Source organism: Sapajus apella, unplaced genomic scaffold (genome assembly GCF_009761245.1).
Source record: "Sapajus apella isolate SASKATOON/1434 unplaced genomic scaffold, GSC_monkey_1.0 scaffold7, whole genome shotgun sequence".
In the NCBI taxonomy this organism is placed as follows: domain Eukaryota; kingdom Metazoa; phylum Chordata; class Mammalia; order Primates; family Cebidae; genus Sapajus; species Sapajus apella.
The window spans coordinates 35,656,431-35,674,780 of NW_022436947.1; the positions used below are offsets into that span (position 1 = coordinate 35,656,431).

At 41.6% G+C, this 18,350-nt stretch overlaps 1 protein-coding gene across 12 annotated transcripts in view; it reads left to right on the forward strand.

Moving 5' to 3' along the window:
• Nucleotides 1–18,350, forward strand: part of SRPK2 (SRSF protein kinase 2) — a 270,433-nt gene that overhangs the window by 222,863 nt on the left and 29,220 nt on the right. For all 12 annotated transcript variants that reach the window (XM_032275728.1, XM_032275724.1, XM_032275727.1 and 9 more), the window contains 5 exons: nt 391–497; nt 13,354–13,519; nt 14,675–14,700; nt 17,035–17,281; nt 17,841–18,323. In XM_032275728.1, the coding sequence (XP_032131619.1) occupies nt 391–497; nt 13,354–13,519; nt 14,675–14,700; nt 17,035–17,281; nt 17,841–18,323 (1,029 nt within the window). The remainder of the gene's footprint in view (nt 1–390; nt 498–13,353; nt 13,520–14,674; nt 14,701–17,034; nt 17,282–17,840; nt 18,324–18,350) is intronic.

Below are 18,350 nucleotides of genomic sequence, written 5' to 3' on the forward strand. Positions count from 1 at the left end.
TTGACGAGGCAAGCATATGTGGATATTGATAAACTGAGAGTGGTCCTGGAACCAGTTCCCTGAGGTACTGGGAAACATCTGTACTTAGTAATGTCAGTTCTTGTTGCCAGTGTTGATGTTGTATTTTATAAAGTAATAAATGCTTTGCAAGGGCTGGGCATGGTGGCTCACGCCTGTAATCCAAGCACTTTGGAGGCCAAGGCGGGTGGATCACCTGAGGTTGGGAGTTCAAGACCAGACTGACCAACATGGTGAAACCCCGTCTAAATAAATGAATGAATGAATGAATGAATGAATGCATGCTTTGCAAGTGACACAACGATGCTGCTTTCAATTGAACTGCCTCACTCCAGGCCACATATCCCCAAATGATCCTTAACCGTGTCCCAGATGTCTGCATGGTCTTCGAAGTGCTTGGTCACCATCTCCTCAAATGGATCATCAAGTCCAACTATCAAGGCCTCCCAGTACGTTGTGTGAAGAGTATAATTCGACAGGTGAGGCTTTTGACAGCAACCCCTAGGCACTAGTACCTAATTGGCAGGCTTTCAACATGAATGTCATTTAAGAATATATATATATATCATATGTATCAGTGTATAACATTTTGAACTCTAAGCCAATTAATATTTATTTAATGATATTTTGTGTTGTGAAGGAAGCAATATGTAATTATTGGGTATGTGTTTTTGCATGTCATTTTTTAAAGGAATTATGTGGTACAGTCGCATTGTTTTTGTTCAGTATCTTTACAATAAAACATGCCGCTTAGTTCATTAGGAAGTAATTTAGAAGAAAGAACTTATTGTGTTTATTTACTAAGTATTCTTACAGAGTAAATAATAGATAATCGAAGAGTTGTGCGCAACGTTTCAGTTATAAGGTGGTTACATTTTGGGGCTCTAATGTACAGCATGATGACTATAGCTAACATTATTGTATATTTGGAATTTGTTAACAGAGTAGATCTTGAATGTTTTCATCATGCACACAAACAGTCCATGTGTCATAATGGGTTAGGTTAATTAGCTGTTCTGTGGTAATCATTTCACAGTGACACATATTTCTAGACATGTAGTATACTACTAATATATTCAGTTTTTATTGTCAGTTGTACCTCAGTAAACCTGGGGAAAAATAGAAATGTTTAACTCATATAATAATTACCGTATTAGATAGGTGTATTGTTTAGTTGCCCTTCCAGAAGAAAACACTCAGCTAGGGTCAGGCTTAGAGACGATGCGATAGTAAACATTCTCCTAATTAGCAGTGTTTGCCCAGTCTAGTTTTCTGCATGGAATCAGCTTGTTTTCTACTCATTGCCTTTAAAAATTTTGAAGTTTAGATTTGTGTAGCAAAAGCATCTTTGATATTTCTGTTGAATTTGTGCGCAGATCACTTTGTTTAGCCTGCCTGTGTGTTCATCTCTTTACTTTTTCCTTTTGTACAGAAGTTGTTTTATTTAATTCAGTTAAATTAATTAATTAATTTATTTATTTTTGGAGATTGAGTCTCGCTGTGTCACCCAGGCTGGACGGCAGATTGTGCAGTGGCGCAGCCTCAGCTCATTGCATCCTTCGCCTCATCCTCCCGAGTAGCTGGGACTACAGGTGCCTGCCACCATGTCCAGCTAATTTTTTTATTTTTAGTAGAGACTGGGTTTCACCATGTTATCCAGGGAGGCCTCAAACGCCTGAGCTCAGGCAGTCTGCCTGCCTCTGCTTTCCAAAGTGCTAGGATTACAGGCATGAACCACTGTGCCCAGCCTTGTATGGAAAATTGGCAGCTTGTTCTCTAACATTACAGATGTTACTTGAAAAGAGGGGCTGGAGAGAGAGAAGCTCACTGTGTTGTCTCCTATGTCAGTTGGATCGAGGTGCTTCTGGATTTGTGCCTAACTTTTATTTAGTACTATATCTGCTTGCCCTTGGATTTCAGATAGTGGCACTTTTATTCATTATTTTGACAGGCTCATATCTCAAATGAACAACTTTAATGTAGAAGAGGTTATGTGGTGGCTGGGTGCCGGTGGCTCACACCTGTAATCCCAGCACTTTGGGAGGCCGAGGTGAGCAGATCACAATGTCGGGAGATCGAGACCATCTTAGCCAACAGAGTGAAACCCTGTCTCTACTAAAAATACAAAAAAATTAGCTGGGTGTGGTGGGGTATGCCTGTAATCCCAGCTACTTGGGAGGCTGAAGCAGGAGAATCACTTGAACCGGGTAGTTGGAGGTTGCAGTGAGCCAAGATCACACCACTGCACTCCACCCTGGTGAAAGAGCAAAACTCTTGTCTCCTAAAAAAAGGTTTTTTGGTAAGGGTAGAAGTTAGTATGTTAACTGGAATTATTTGATCCCTAAACAATACTTCTGTATTATTTGTAACATTTAGCAGCAACTCTAAACTGAAAAAAACACACTATATTGTTAAAACTTGGGAAGAATCTCCTAATTATTTTTTATAAATCTTGAAAATATTAAAGGAATTACGTATTCTAACAAATACTGAATAATTTCAGAAATAGCTGCCTGCGTGTATTTCCCACATGCTCCATCATTTCCTAGAACCTCATGCTTTCAGAGGAACCTGCTGTGGCCTTAAGTGACTGACCACACCACCATTTAGGCTTAGTATGGAAGAAGGTGAATTTGGCTGTGTGCAGTGGCTCACACCTGTAATCCCAGCACTTTGGGAGGCCATTGTGGGCAGATCATGAGGTCAGGAGTTTGAGACCAGCCTGGCCAACATGGTGAAAGACCGTCTCTACTAAAAATACAAGAATTAGCTGGATGTGATGGCAGGCACATGGAATTGCAGTTACTTGGGAGGCTGAGGCAGAATTGCTTGAACCCGGGAGGCAGAGTTTGAGCTGAGATTATGACATTGTATGCCACTACATTTCATCCTGGACAACAGAGTAAGACTCCATCTCAAAAAAAGAAAAAGAAAAAGAAGGTAAATTTGCAGATGAGCAGATTGATGTTTATTTTATATTCTGGAGAAGGAAAACAAAATCTAACCTTAGCAAGTTGAAGGAGTCTGTAAATTGAAAGATGAAAATATGAGGTTCTGTGGAACCTCATTGCATCCTTGTTGAATGAACCAAAGATTTAATAAGTTACTGTGTGTACTTGGTTTTGTTTTTCAAGGCAGGGTCTTGCTCTGTTACCCAGGCTGGAGTGCAGTGGTCAATCGCAGCTCACAGCAGCCTTCACCTCCTGGGCTCAAGTGATCCTCCCAGGTCAGCCTCCGGAGTATCTGGGACTGCAGGCATGCACTACCATGCCAACTAATTTTTATTTTTTGTAGAGACAGGGTTTCACTATGTTGTTAAGGCCGGTCTCTTGAGTCCACTCCTGGACTCAAGCAATCTTCCTACCCCAGCCACCCAGAGTTGCTAGGATTGTAGACATAAGCCACCACACCTGGCCAATGCATGTGTTATCCTCACTGTAATTCATGTACCCTGTCTTGTGTGGAAATTTAGAAAGATCTCTTGCATTATTTCTTTAGTCCAGAAAAATTGATGATGAAAATTTTTTTCTGTCATGTGGTCTGCACATTGTTGTTATATGCAGTGTTAATGGAACTTTGGTTTGGTTTTGGTTTTGTGTGTGTGAACCCATCTTTACTTAAGAAAACTGTGATGGAATTTGGATTTTTCCCCCCTTAGTTTACGTAAAACTTTGAGTATAGTAAATTGTTCAAGAAATTACGTATTCTAGTTAATAATCTTTTTACCTGAGATTTCCATTTAATCCCTTTGATTCAGCCTGTGGATTCAGTATTTCTTTCTCCTGGGTAGTGCTAGGAAGATTTTTTCATTGCAGATTGTCACAATTAAGTCATTTCCCAGCATAAGCCAGAGCAGGCCAGTTTTCTTAGTATTTCTTAGTATCTTTTCACCGTAGAACTTCTTCACCTTAGGAGTCAGGGATAGCTGATCATGTTCCAGTTACTCTCCTTGCTCTGTCACTTGCTATGCTTCCCCAGGAACCCACCTGTGGAACTCTCCTGTGCCATGTGTGTTACTCTCGGTGTTCTTTCTCTTTCTACTGCTGTTGTTCTTAGTTCAGGCCCTTATCACCTCCAGCCAGTACCTTTTTACGGGCTTCGCTTGACTCTGCATGCGTACAGCCCATCCAATTCCTGGTCGCTGTTCCAGTTTATTCTCCCTTCTATTGCCAGTGAAACCTTGCTTTAATGACTCATATTCCCATTTAGAACCCTTAAGTGGCTGCCCATTGCCTGCTTACTAAAGCTTTATATGTTCTTGGCCTTCATGAAGCAATGTATGCAATTATTAAGAGCTTGGGTTTGGAATCAAATATACCCTACTTTCACCAAAGGGTTTTGGCTAGGTTACCTACCTTCTGTAAACCACAATTTTATTATCAATAAAAGCGGGAGTAATAATGATACCAGCTGGGTGTGGAGGCTCACGCCTGTAATCCCAGCACTTTGGAAGGTTGAGGTGGGAGGATTGTTTGAGGCCAAGAGTTCAAGACCAGCCTGGGCAACATCGTAAGACTCTGTCTCTACAACAAAAATTTAAAAATTAGCCGGGTGTGATGGCATCCACCTGTGGTCCCAGCTACTTGGGAGGCTGAGGTCTGAGGATCACTTGAGCCCAAGAGGTCAAGGCTGCGATTGAGCCATGATGGTGCCACTGTACTCTAGCCTGTGTGACTTAATAAGACTGTCTGTTTAAAAAAAAAAAAAACGAAAATGATACCTTCCTTATTAGCTTATTGTAAAGATGTAATAAGAGATAGTACTGAGAATAGTAGCAAATAGTTAATTCAGTGTATGTGCCAGGCATAATTGAGTACTTTGTGGTAGCTGAGTTCACTGAATCCTCACAGTAACCCTATGAAATGGATATTTTTACTTTCCTGATTTCATCAAGTGGAAACAGAAGCCCAGAGAGGTTAAGTATCTTGCCCTTAGTTAGGAAGTAGCTTAAAAAGCGCCAAGTGGTGGAGCAGGAATCCAAACCCAGATAGTCTGGCTTCAGAGCTCATGGATATACCATCTTGCCATTATATAATGAGTTTTATATAATAAACTGACTATGAGCCTGCAATAAGTTTGGAATTGCACTGGGCCTATGTCCAGTAGAAGTTAAGTCACTTTTTTTTTCTGGGAACCTGTTTAAGATCTTCTGTCACGTGGTGTCAGCCTGTATTTCCCCTTGCAAACCAAAAGTAATGTCCTTCAGGTACCCTATTTCACTCTGGAGTTTACCAGCTTACTCATTTTTTTAATGAATATTCAAAGATGTCCCAAACATTTATAATGTACAGATTTGGCCGGGCGCGGTGGCTCAACCCTGTAATCCCAGCACTGTGGGAGGCCGAGGCTGGTGGATCACGAGGTCAAGAGATCGAGACCATCCTGGTCAACATGGTGAAACCCCGTCTCTACTAAAAATACAAAAAAAAATCAGCTGGTCATGGTGGCGCGTGCCTGTAATCCCAGCGACTCAGGAGGCTGAGGCAGGAGAATTGCCTGAACCCAGGAGGCGGAGATTGCGGTGAGCCGAGATCGCGCCATTGCACTCCAGCCTGGGTAACAAGAGCGAAACTCCGTCTCAAAAATAATAATAATAATAATAATAATAATAATAATGTACAGATTTACGAGAATTTTTAGTCATAAATTTTTACTGGTTTTATTTTTTAGGTAGTTTAGTGAAAGTACTTAATGATAATCGTCTTGACCCCTAAGTGCACCTTGTCATTTTTTATCTCCACATCTTAGATCATTTCTTTTGTCCTAGGCTACCAGAAATGCCATCCTTTCTTTTCTACCCACATTTTTTAAGACTCAACTCAAATCCCATCATTGTGATCAAGGCTTCTCAGAGTACCTAGTTAAGAGGGGGATATCCCTTTCCTCCTTGGAATGCCTTCGGCTCACATTTGGTCCCATAACTAAGTGTAGGCCACATCTCAAACCTAGCTCTACTGACACTTCAGACCAGAAAATAGCGATTATGTGAGACTGCCCTATGCATAGTGGGATGTTTAGCAGCGTCCCTAGCATCTACCCTTCAGATGCCAGTATCTGCTGTCATCATTCCTGGTTGTGGCAATTAAAAATATCTCTGACCTTTGTCAGTTTCTTCTCATTGATAACCATTAGGATAAGAGAAAGTGCAAGAATTAACGTGCTTTGGCGACAGGCTTGATTTCACATCGTAGCGTTGGCAATTCTGTCTTGTACTCCTGAGCAAGTTAGCCTCTGTGAGCATCTTCTGTCGTTTGTAAACTCCAATGACTAATGCATAATTTGTAGTTTGATTGTAGAGATAAAGAATAGGGGTGGGCCAAGTGCGGTGGCTTACGCCTGTAATCCCAGCACTTTGGGAGACTAACGCAGGCGGATCATGAGGTCAGGAGTTCAGACCAGCCTGATGAGTATAGTGAAATCCCGTCTCTACTAAAAATACAAAAATTAGCCGGGTGTGGTGGCGCACGCCTGTAGTCTCAGCTACTCAGGAGGCAGATGCAGGAGAATTGCTCGAACCAGGGAGGTGGAGGTTGCATTGAGCTAAGGTCACACCACTGCACTTTAGCTTGGGCAACAGAGCAAGACCGTCTCAAAAAAATAAATAAATAAAAAATAAGGGTGGACACCTGAAGCATCCATCATAGTAACAGAAATTAGCCATTATGTCTCCTAAACTCCAGGATCATGTATTTTGAGTTTCACATCTCTTTGTATCTTCCTTCATATATTAGATGTCCAGGAAGTATCTTGGTTGTCTTTCCTTAAATGAAGGAAAAGGGATGTTTCCCTTATTCTCTAGAAAATGGCTGATCTTTCTGTGATGTAAAGGGCTGACAGATAAACATTGCCACTTGTTTATTTTTCAAAAGTAATGATGGAATTGGATCAATTGCTTTTTCTGGGTTTTCTATACACTATTGTCAATCCTCTGATCAGTTCTTAGCTGTCCCTGTTCTTAGATGTAGCTAGCCATGGTGACTCTGTGCTGTGGCAGAAGGAGGCCATCCTGGCGGCTTCTGTTTCTGGGTTTTCTATATACTATTGTCAATCCTCTGATCAGCTCTTAGCTGTCCCTGTTCTTAGATGTAGCTAGCCATGGTGACTCTGTGCTGTGGCAGAAGGAGGCCATCCTGGCGGCTTCTGTTGATTGCCCTGGGGTGCTGTGTGTAGCCCACTCTCAAGTCTGCCTGGTGGCTGCGTCTCTGGCCTTACCATGGAATCTTGTGACTGTTTGTGCACCCTAGTTTTTTGTCTTTTTAGTCACTTTATTGAGGCCTGTTTTATGTCCACCTCTTAATTTTTTCCAACACCGAAAAAGGAAACATTTGTGTTGTCATTATTTGTAGTACATTAAAAGATGGACCTCAGGTGATGGTTTCTTCAAAATTCTTTGGCGCTCTTTAAAGTGGCTTTGACTTTCTTGTGTAATTGAAAGGGTAGCCATTGTTTTACTTAAAGAGTTTATGGTTTAGTTCATTACTCTTTACAGAAACCTTGTAAGAACATGGCTGCTTGCCATTAGTTAAATGAAGCTTGCCAAGGGCAAGGCTCACATTTTGGTGATTTTGCTACATTGGTGAAAAAACTTAACAATTATAGATGTAGCCCTGCATTTTAAAATTTGTGTGTGTGTGTGTGTGTGTGTGTGTGTGTATATGTATGTATATATAGATATATCTATATATATATAGATATAGATATAGATTTTTTTTTTTTTTTTTTTTTTTTATAGGAGACGGGAAGTTGTCTTGCTCTGTTGCCCAGGAGCTGGAGTGCAATGGCATGATCTCAGCTTACTGCAACCTCTGCCTCCTGAGTTCAAGCGATTCTCCTGCCTCAGCCTCCCTAGTAGCTGGTACTAGAAATGAATGCCACCACACTCAGCTAATTTTTGTATTTTTAGTAGAAATTGGGTTTCACCATGTTTGTCATGCTGGTCTCGAACTCCTGACTTCGTGATCTGCCCACCTTGGCCTCCCAAAGTGCTGGGATTACCAGCGTGAGCCACCGCACCCGGCCCCTTAAAATTATATCAATACTCTTTCTGTTACTATGATGACAACACACTTACTGTGTTCCTTTGGGCACTGATTGTTTTAAGTTCTTTGTTTGTGTCATGCTATTTCGTCCTCACTGTGACCTTATGAGGCCAGTGGTGTTACTATCTTCACTCTACCTAAGGTGTTGCACAGAGGGGATATGTATCTTTCTCAGAGTCCCATAGTTAATTGTGGTGGATCCAGGATTTAAATATAGATGGTGTAACTCCAGAATCCATGCTCTTCACTGCAGGATAGTGTAAAATGTCCTACATAGAAAGATTGAGATGATATTGAATTGTAATATGTCTGTAAAAATTATGCCGTTGTGTTTCTGTGGTCAATGGTTTTCTTGAGTAGAGCTGGTAATTAGATTGTTTAAAAATACAGTTGTTAGGCCGGATGTGGTGGCTCACGCCTGTAATGCTAGCACTTTGGGAGGCCAAGTCTGGTGGATTGCTTGTGCTCAGGAGTTCGGGACCAGCCTAGGCAACATGGTGAAACCCCGTCTCTACTAAAATAGAAAAACTTAGCCGGGCATGGTGGCATGTACCTTTAGTCCTAGCTACTCTGGAGACTGAAGCAGGAGAGTTGCTTGAACCCGGGAGGTGTAGATTGCAGTGAGGCGAGATTGCATCACTGCCCTCCAGCCTGGGCGACAGTGTGAGACTCCAGCTCCAAAAAAAAAAAAAAAAAAAAAAGTATAGCCATTAGACTTTATGAAGTAGATAATTGTAATATTGTTACAATTATCTGCTGTAATGTGTAACCAAATGGGACCTTTAAAACCCAGTGTTTTTCCAGACCTCTCCCTTTGGGTTGCAACCCTTGAGTGTGCCAAGAGCCACAGTGGTGCCCCGTAGGTCCTCTTGCCTGGACCATTGGCTGATTTTGTCTACACTTAGTATTTATTTACCATTTTAATTCTTTCAGTGGCCCTGTTTATCATGATTGAACCAGTATTGGTAAACATTTTGATATTACTGGGTTTGTTCAGCATGGTAGTGCACACGATGCTGTATTGACTTGGAATTCTCCTCAGGATGTTGAGTCCTCTACTCAGGCTTGATTTCAAGGGAGCTAAGCTGCTTTCCTGACCCATTGCTTTGTGCAGTCGGAGTGCTGGGCGCAGCAGCTTTAACTTTCTTCCTGATGACATTCAGAAGTACAGCTGCTGGCTTTTCTCATTAATTCTCACCAGTTAGAGATGGGAGGAAAGAGCAGAGGATATTTTAGGACAATACGGATAAGGACGCTGTCCCCTGAATTTTTGGCTCTTGTCCTCTTTTATTTTAACAGGTATTTTCAAGCTTCTCCTTTCAGTTTAACATCTTGGTTTTCGCAGGCAATCGGTGGGACCTGCCTTGTCTTTTTACTGTGGAAAGGAAATCTAGCGGGAGCCTCAGCGTTTCCAGCAGGAAACTTTCTAGGCTTGTGAGAGCCCCTCTGGGAACCTCCACACCCACAAAATTAATATCTTCAATGAAGGACTACTGCTTGGTGCTGCCTCCTTCCTCTGCCAGCCCATCTGGCTGCCCTTGTGGGTTTCCCTGGTGCTTCATTAGGTTCTGTTACCCACGGAGTAGGAGACAGAATCTCCCTGCCCTGTGTCCTTTGTTGAGTTGTGGGAGGAAGAAATTCCCCACTCATCACCAGTAGCAGAACATAATTTGGAAAGTTGCTCTATTTCTTTTTATAGTTTAGAATTTTGGGGGAAGCCTTGTGCTCTGGGCTCTGAGCAAGGCCAGGGAGACAGTCTTTAGAGGAGTCTCCACGTTATTCTTGCCAGTTCCCTCACTTAATGTGCAAGATTACAGGACCTATTTCAGTCAAATCATGATGGAGAGGAGCAGATTTGTGTTGTGAACAACAGTAATAGATGGTATCTGACACAAATGTTGGTGTACAGAAAGAAAGCTTTGAGACCATTCTAACCAAGCCCGTTAAAGTGAAGATGAATTTGAGGTTCAGGGAACAGAAGGAACTTTGAGCCTATAGCTAATTTGGAACTGGACTCAGGGCTTCTAGCTCCCTGCCCTAGACTTGGCCTTTTTTTCTGCACTGCTGCTGAACTCAAAGTCTGACTTTACCCAGAGAAACCTGGCACCTGTTCCTCATGTGTGTGAACTGGCTTCCTAAGTTGGATGATTGAGAGTCATGTCCCTGGCCCACCTGGGTTTAGGTTGATGTCAGCTTTCCTGGCAGCCAAAGGATCTCTGCTGCCTCCTGCTGCTGGCACCAAGTATTAAGATCTTTTCGTTTGTTTGTTTGCTTGTTTTGAGACAGAGTCTTACCTGTTGCCAGGCTGTAGTGCAGTGGCGCGATCTCGTCTCACTGCAGCCTCTCCTGGGTTCAAGCGATTCTCGTGCTTCAGACTCCCAAGTAGCCGGGGTTACAGGCATGTGCACCACACGCAGTTAATTTTTGGATTTTTAGTAGATGGGGTTTCACCATATTGGCCAGGATGGTCTGGATTTCCTGACCTTGTGATCTGCCCACCTCGGCCTCCCAAAGTGCTGGGATTACAAGGCAAGGCTGAGTCCAGCCTTGACATTTTAAATGTAATTTAAACATCCTAATTGAAGTATTATCCAAAACAGTAAATATTCTAAGGCAAAAAATCAAGTCTTAAAAAATAGCTTATCCTAGTTTTATCTATTTTCTGGTACTTACTAGGAACTTGTCAGTATCTCATTAAATCATATTTGCCATGCTCATGATTCATCTTGGTTTCTTTTTGACCATTTCCCCGACCCCTCATACCCATTTCCTGTCCTGAATTGGTAAGCTCTGTGAGGATGTGAGGACTGTAAGCAACACGAAGCCTGGGAGCTTTTAAATATCAAACACTTGGAATATTGGCATGTGATAGGAGCTTGGCTGATGCACATTCATTGAATTTATGTAAAAATACTCTGTTTGGTAAAGTGTTTTAAATGTTTGTAGGGATTTTGATCCTGTTTAAAAGACAGATATTCCTATTTTCATTTTCCTTTTAAAATGTTTGTTCCCTCTCACTTCATAATGCTGCTTTAAACTTGTGCTAACAGTAGGCTACGTACTAATAGCCTACTGTTGATCAGATGCCTTCCTGATAACATAAAGAGTTGATTAAACTGGGGATAGTTCAGTGTTGGATGACGCGAAGCATACAACACTTTCTGTCTCTTGTGAACAAAATGACTATTTGATTCATTGTTTGAATGGTGATTGATATAATATTTGCTTAACATTTGGAATTTCTAATGCTTATATGAGAACATGATCTGTATTGTAAAAATAAATTTCAATTGTGGAAAAATTAAAAAGTTTCTTCAGTGGAAATAATTACAGTAAAACATTGTGTATTTAGGTCACTGACACTCTGTAAGTTTGTGATTGTTTTAATGTGATAAACATGAATATCTTGGTACATCACTTTGTTTTCGTATAATGCTATAGTGTTGTCTAGATACCAAAGCTTTTTCTTTCTATTTAAATTAAGCCCCCTTTTCTTGCAATATTAAAAATGTATGGACATCATTAGCCATGGGGAAATAAAGATCAAAACTACAACAAGATACTCCATATCCACTTGGGTAACTAAAGTAAAAAATATGGTGTTGTGTTTTTTTTTTTTGTTGTTGTTGTTTTTTTAAGATGAGGTTTCACCATGTTGGTCAGGCTAGTCTTGAACTCCCGACCTCAGGTGATCTGCCCCCGCCTTGGCCTCCAAAGTGCTTGGATTACAGGCGTGAGCCACCACACCCGGCCAATGGTGTTGTTTAGGATGAAGAATTGGAACCATCATACACTGCTGATAGGAATGTAAAATGGTGCAGCTACTGTGGAAAACACTTTGGCAGGTGATGAAAAGGCTAAATATAGAGGTACCATATGGCCTAAATATGGTAACTCCTAAGTGTATACGCCTCCCCCCAAAAAAAGTATGTTTGCCGGGCACAGTGGCTCACGCCTGTAATCCCAGCACTTTGGGGAGGCCAAGGCAGGCAGATCATGAGATCAAGAGATCGAGACCATCCTGGCCAACATGGTGAAACTCGTCTCTACTAAAAATACAAAAATTAGCTGGGCGTGGTAGTGTGCACCTGTAGTCCCAGCTACTCGGGAGGGTGAGGCAGGAGAATTGCTTGAACCGGAGAGGCAGAGGTTGCAGTGAGCCGAGATCACACCACTGCACTCCAGCCTGGAGACGGAGTGAGACTGTGTCTAAAAAAAATTATGTTCACACAAAAATGTATACAGGAGTGTACATCACATTATTTTTATAGCCTCTAAAGTGAAAATAACCTGAATGTTCATGAAGTATATGGATAAACAAAATGTTGTATCTCCATACAGTGGAATACAATTTGGTAGTAAAACTAGGTGAAGTACTGATGCATGCTGCGCAAGAGTCAGACTTGAAAACATTATGCCAGTTACAAAAAAACACTTTATATGATTCCATTTATAAGAAATGTCCAGAATCACCAAGTAGGTTAGTGGTTGCTAAGGGTTAGAGGGGGTAGGAGAGAGATGGGGAGTGAATGCTAATGAATATGTTGTCATTTAAATAGTGGTGATAGTTGCACATCTGAAATCCGTTAAATTGTATACCTAAAGGGGCTATATGATACATGAATATAGTTGTTACTGAACAAAAATACACAGCTGAGGCTTGAACAGCACAAGGGTTAGAGGCACTGACCAACCCCTTCCAATGAAGTTAAAAATCCACGTCTGACTTTTGACTTGACCAAAGCTTAACTACTAATATTCTGCTGTTGATCGGAAGCCTTCCCGATGACATGAACAGGTGTTTAACATGTATTTTGTATGTGTGTTATATAGCATATTGTTACAATAAAGTAAGCTAGAGAAAAGAACATGTTAAGACAGGAAAAGATTATGTTTACTATTTATTCATTAAGTGCAAGTCGATCATCATAAAGGTCTTCATCCTCGTCATCCTCATGTTTAGTAGGCTGAGGGGTTGGTCTTGCTGTCTCAGTGCAGAGGTGGAAGAACATCTGTGTATAAGTGGACCCATGCAGTTCAAACCTTCAAGGTTCAACGGTATATAGATGCATTTGCTTACACAAGCATAATCTCTGTAATGATATACATTGGTTGCTTATGGGAAGGAGAGCTGGATTCCAATGAGGGTAGGCATGGGAGGGAGATTTTTACTAAATATCCTTTTGTGTTTATGAAACTTGGTAGCCTGTCATTGCATCACATGCTTTTCAAATAAATAAAAATTATATAATGAGTATTAATAGCTTATCTCCTCTCTTAATTTTGCTATGTCCAGGTCCTTCAAGGATTAGATTATCTACACAGTAAGTGCAAGATCATTCATACTGACATAAAGCCGGAAAACATCTTGATGTGTGTGGATGATGCATATGTGAGAAGAATGGCAGCTGAGGCCACTGAGTGGCAGAAAGCAGGTGCTCCTCCTCCTTCAGGGTCTGCAGGTGAGGGAGCTGAGCCAGCTTCATTTCAGTTCGTCTGGGGGTATTATAAGCTTGCAGTGTTGCATGTTGAAGGTTTCTGAATCAAACATTACGTGTAAGGACATTTTTGGCAAAGTTTAATTTCTGGAAATAACTGCACCCTTTTCTTGAGATGGAAAATGCCCCAGGTACATTATATTTTAATATTTGAATTACTTGCCATTTAAATTTGTAGTTGCTGCTTCATTAATATTGGAACAGTTTTTTCTGTTGCCCACTTCTCTGCAGAGGAGAACATAGTAACAGCTTTCCTGGAGCTGACTTTTAGTCATCAGAATATTTTTCGAGCTTCAGTTATGTTACAGTAATTTCTATTGTCCATTTGTCATAGCTATGTCAATCTGAGTTTTATCAGTAGATTTGGAGTTAGTTAGAAGAGGCCTGACGGTGGGGGAAGAACAAGTGACCTGAGTATTGGCATATCTTTATTTCTGGTGGGGGTGCAGTGAAGTGTGGACTGTGCTCCTGTGGCTCTTCGACACTGTCTGTGCCCTTGTGTTGTCAGGCAAGCGTAGATAGTAAAGGGCTGAGACTCCGGGGACTGCCTGGGGCTCTCTTCACATCTCCTCTACTGCCATCACGGTGCTGTTTAGATCATGGACCCAGCCTGTCAAACTTTTGGCCCTGATAGAGTTTAATCATGTGATTTCTAGAATATTAGCTGCATACCAACTGCAGTATTTGATTTAAATTGTAGAAAGCTTGCAAAATAGATTTCAAATATAGATGTACATCTAATCTAAATTGTTTATTTCATTTTATTTATAACAAATTTGGTTTAATGACTGATATGTATGAATGAGTTTCCATTTTCTTAAGCTATCTGTTGGTGCTTTGGGATTGACTGTTTTTGAGATGTATTAGTATTTCATTTTAGATAAGAGAAATGGCTCAGTATGAACAACTTTTCTGGTGTGCATTTTAAGAGTCACTTGTTTGTTTCAGTTGCATAAACTTTGTCTAGATCCCAGTGATTACGAAGCTCTGATTAATATGTTTGTGAAGTTGGATAGTCATTAAAAGATAATTATTATGTCATTTTGCAATCCAAATGACCTGCATGAAGGTATGTGTCTGTTTTCTGCTAAATACCAATTTTGTTTTATTTTATTTTAGTGAGTACGGCTCCACAGCAGAAACCTGTAAGTACTTAACACATATTACTTTTATGCACCATGGCAAAAGAGACTGTTTATTATTCAGTTGTTCAAATTATTAAAAAGCTGTAGTATATATTAATTTAAAGGGTAGACACATTTATAAATGCTGTGTATCCTCAAATATGTAAGACTTACTGTCTTGTTAAGTTTTGGGTTTTTTTTTTGAGTTTTTTTTTTTTGGGGGGGGGGGGGGTTTTTTTGTTTGTTTGTTTTGTTTTGTGACTGAGTCTTGCTTTATTGCCCAGACTGGAGTGCAGTGTTGCGATCTTTGCTTACTGCAGCCTCCCCCTGCCAAGTTCAAATGATTCTCCTGCCTCAGCCTCCCGAGTAGCTGGGATTACAGGCACCCACCACCATGCTCAGCTAATTTTTGTACTTTTAGTAGAGATGGAGTTTCACCATGTTGGTCAGGCTGGCCTCGAACTCTTAACCTCAAGTGATCTGCCCACCTTGGCTTCTCAAAGTTCTGAGATTACATGCATGAGCCATCACACCTGGCCTGTCTCGTTAAGTTTTAGTGATCTCTGCAGAATTGGAATAGTTAGAGCCTTTCAAAGATTGTCATCTTTATGCATTTTCTGGACTACGGTTGGCCAAGTCTAATGAAATGTGGGGTGGTAGAGTTGAAGCATTTTTATTTCAAAACCACTTTATATTATTTCTGATTGGCTGCTAAGTTACCTGTTTTTTCTGAAGCCATTGTTCTGATTTTTTTCCAGCCAGATTTTTTTTTTTTTTTTGAGACGGAGTTTCGCTCTTGTTACCCAGGCTGGAGTGCAATGGCGCGATCTCGGCTCACCGCAACCTCCGCCTCCTGGGTTCAGGCAATTCTCCTGCCCCAGCCTCCTGAGTAGCTGGGATTACAGGCACGCGCCACCATGCCCAGCTAATTTTTCGTATTTTTAGTAGAGACGGGGTTTCACCATGTTGATCAGGATGGTCTCGATCTTTTGACCTCGTGATCCACCCGCCTCGGCCTCCCACAGTGCTGGGATTACAGGCTTGAGCCACCGCACCCGGCCCCAGCCAGATGTTAAATAAGAAAGAGGTAGTTTGTAGTCCTGTCAAAACACTGTGTCAGTACTAGGTACCAGGCATGGTGGCTGACGCCTGTAATCCCAGCACTTTGGGAGGCTGAGGCCAGCAGATAGCTTGAGGTCAGGAATTCGAGACCATCCTGGCTAACATGGTGAAACCCTGTCTCTACCAAAAATGCAAAAACTAGTCGAGTGTGCTGGCGGATACCTGTAATCTCAGCTACTCAGGAGGGTAAGGCAGGAGAATCAGTTGAGCCCAGGAGGAGGAGGTTGCAGTGAGCCGAGATCAGGCCATTGGACTCCATCCTGGGTGACTGAGTGAGGCTCTGTCTCAAAAAGAAAATCAGCTGAGCATGATGGCATGTACCTGTACTCCCAGCTACATGGGAGGCTGAGGCATGAGAAACACTTAAACCCAGGAAGTGGAGGTAGCAGTGAGCCAAAGTCGCGACACTGCTCTCCAGCCTGTGCGAACAAGACCCCATCTCAAAGAAAAAGAAAACAACAACAAAAAAACAAACTAACAAGATAACACCATGTTTACTGAGACAGCCCTTGATTTGGAATGTAAGTTCTGGAACAAGAGGGAGGTGTAATAATTAGGCTTCCTGGCTTGCTGAGGAGCCCAAGTTGTTTCCCATAGTTCTTCCCTGGCTTAAGCCACCTGAGTTTACTGTATGAAAGAATGGAGGCTCTCCTTGCCAGTGCTTTGCAAGTCAGCTGGCCATGATGGGAGGCAAACAAAAGCTGTGGCTTTTTCTTTTTTCACATTGCTGCATAGGCTTATCTCTTACGGTTCATGTTGTCTTGGCTGGTAAGAGCTTCCAGCACATATGTGAGACCCAAACACACAGTGACATACACCTGCTCAGGCACCTGTTTCATTTTTGGCAGTGAGGAGATGGGATGTTGTTATTTTGTAGATAGAGGGCAGCAAATAAAACTTCCAAGAGGGGCTTCTCCTTTAAGGCCAAGAGAATTTTGGACTTCAGTTCCCTTAGAGTTTGAATGGTGAAGGCTTACTGGATTTAAGCTGTATCCCTCTGAGGGCAGGACCTGGTAGTAAACCCAGCACGTGATATCAGTGAGCACTGCTTTCCCTTTGATTTTACCATAAGCCTTACCATGAGGTGGATGTGTCTGGGTTTGGGATTTTAGTAGAATATGGCATGAGAAAGCAGAGTTTATTGTTAGTTGCCATGCTGCCAGCAGTTATACTATCATGTGGTGCTTTAAAAAGAAGAAAACTGACTTGTGGTCTTTTCTTAACATGTTATAGATAGGAAAAATATCTAAAAACAAAAAGAAAAAACTGAAAAAGAAACAGAAGAGGCAGGCTGAGTTATTGGAAAAACGCCTGCAGGAGATAGAAGAATTGGAGCGAGAAGCTGAAAGGAAAATAATAGAAGAAAACATCACTTCAGCCGCACCTTCCAATGAGCAGGATGGTGAATATGGCCCAGAGGTGAAACTAAAAACAACAGGATTAGAGGAGGCAGCCGAGGCAGAGACCACAAAGGACAACGGTCAGTGGGGCCAGGAGCCTGGGCTGCATGGGGTCCTCAGGTTACCATGGGGGCTGATTGTGCTGCTGCTTCAGATGGCAAGGATGATTCTCTCCAAGTCTCTATTGGGAAATACAGGAAACAGCCTTGTACTTCATTTGTGAACTGTATGCCAGAAATACAACATTTCAAAATAGCTTTTAAAAATGTAAAATGTCTGAGAAACACCATGTTTCTATCATGCTAAAGATGGTGCTTAATTTTGTCATTAACTTTTTACCTAACTGTAATGCACCACAAATCTATTTCTGAAGATTGTAGAGGGTGGAAATGGAAGTGCAACTTTATTTAGAAATAGTTATTTTCTCCCAAAACTAACTTTTTCTTATAAGAGCAGGCCAATTATTAAATGAACCAAAAATGAGGTTTCGAAACCTGAAGGCTTTACTCTAGAAGCCGAGAGGTGTTTACTATGAGGTGCATAAGTTAAGCACATTCAAAAATGTATTTTATTGATGAGATGTGAGGCTGTATTAAGGAGAGTAAGAAGTTCTAATTCTTGACCCATCAACTTCTTAAGGTGAAGCTGAGGACCAGGAAGAGAAAGAAGACACTGAGAAAGAAAACGTTGAAAAAGATGATGATGATGTAGATCAGGAACTTGCAAACATAGACCCTACGTGGATAGAATCACCTAAAACCAATGGCCATATTGAGAATGGCCCATTCTTACTGGAGCAGCAACTGGACGATGAAGAGGATGATGAAGAAGATTGCCCAAATCCTGAGGAATATAATCTTGATGAGCCAAATGCAGAAAGTGATTACACATATAGCAGCTCCTATGAACAATTCAATGGTGAATTGCCAAATGGACGGCATAAAATTCCCGAGTCACAGTTTCCAGAGTTTTCCACCTCGTTGTTCTCTGGATCCTTAGAACCTGTGGCCTGCGGCTCTGTACTTTCTGAGGGATCACCACTTACTGAGCAAGAGGAAAGCAGTCCATCCCATGACAGAAGCAGGACGGTTTCAGCCTCCAGTACTGGTGATTTGCCAAAAGGTAAGTGTTCTTCTCATCAGCTGCCTG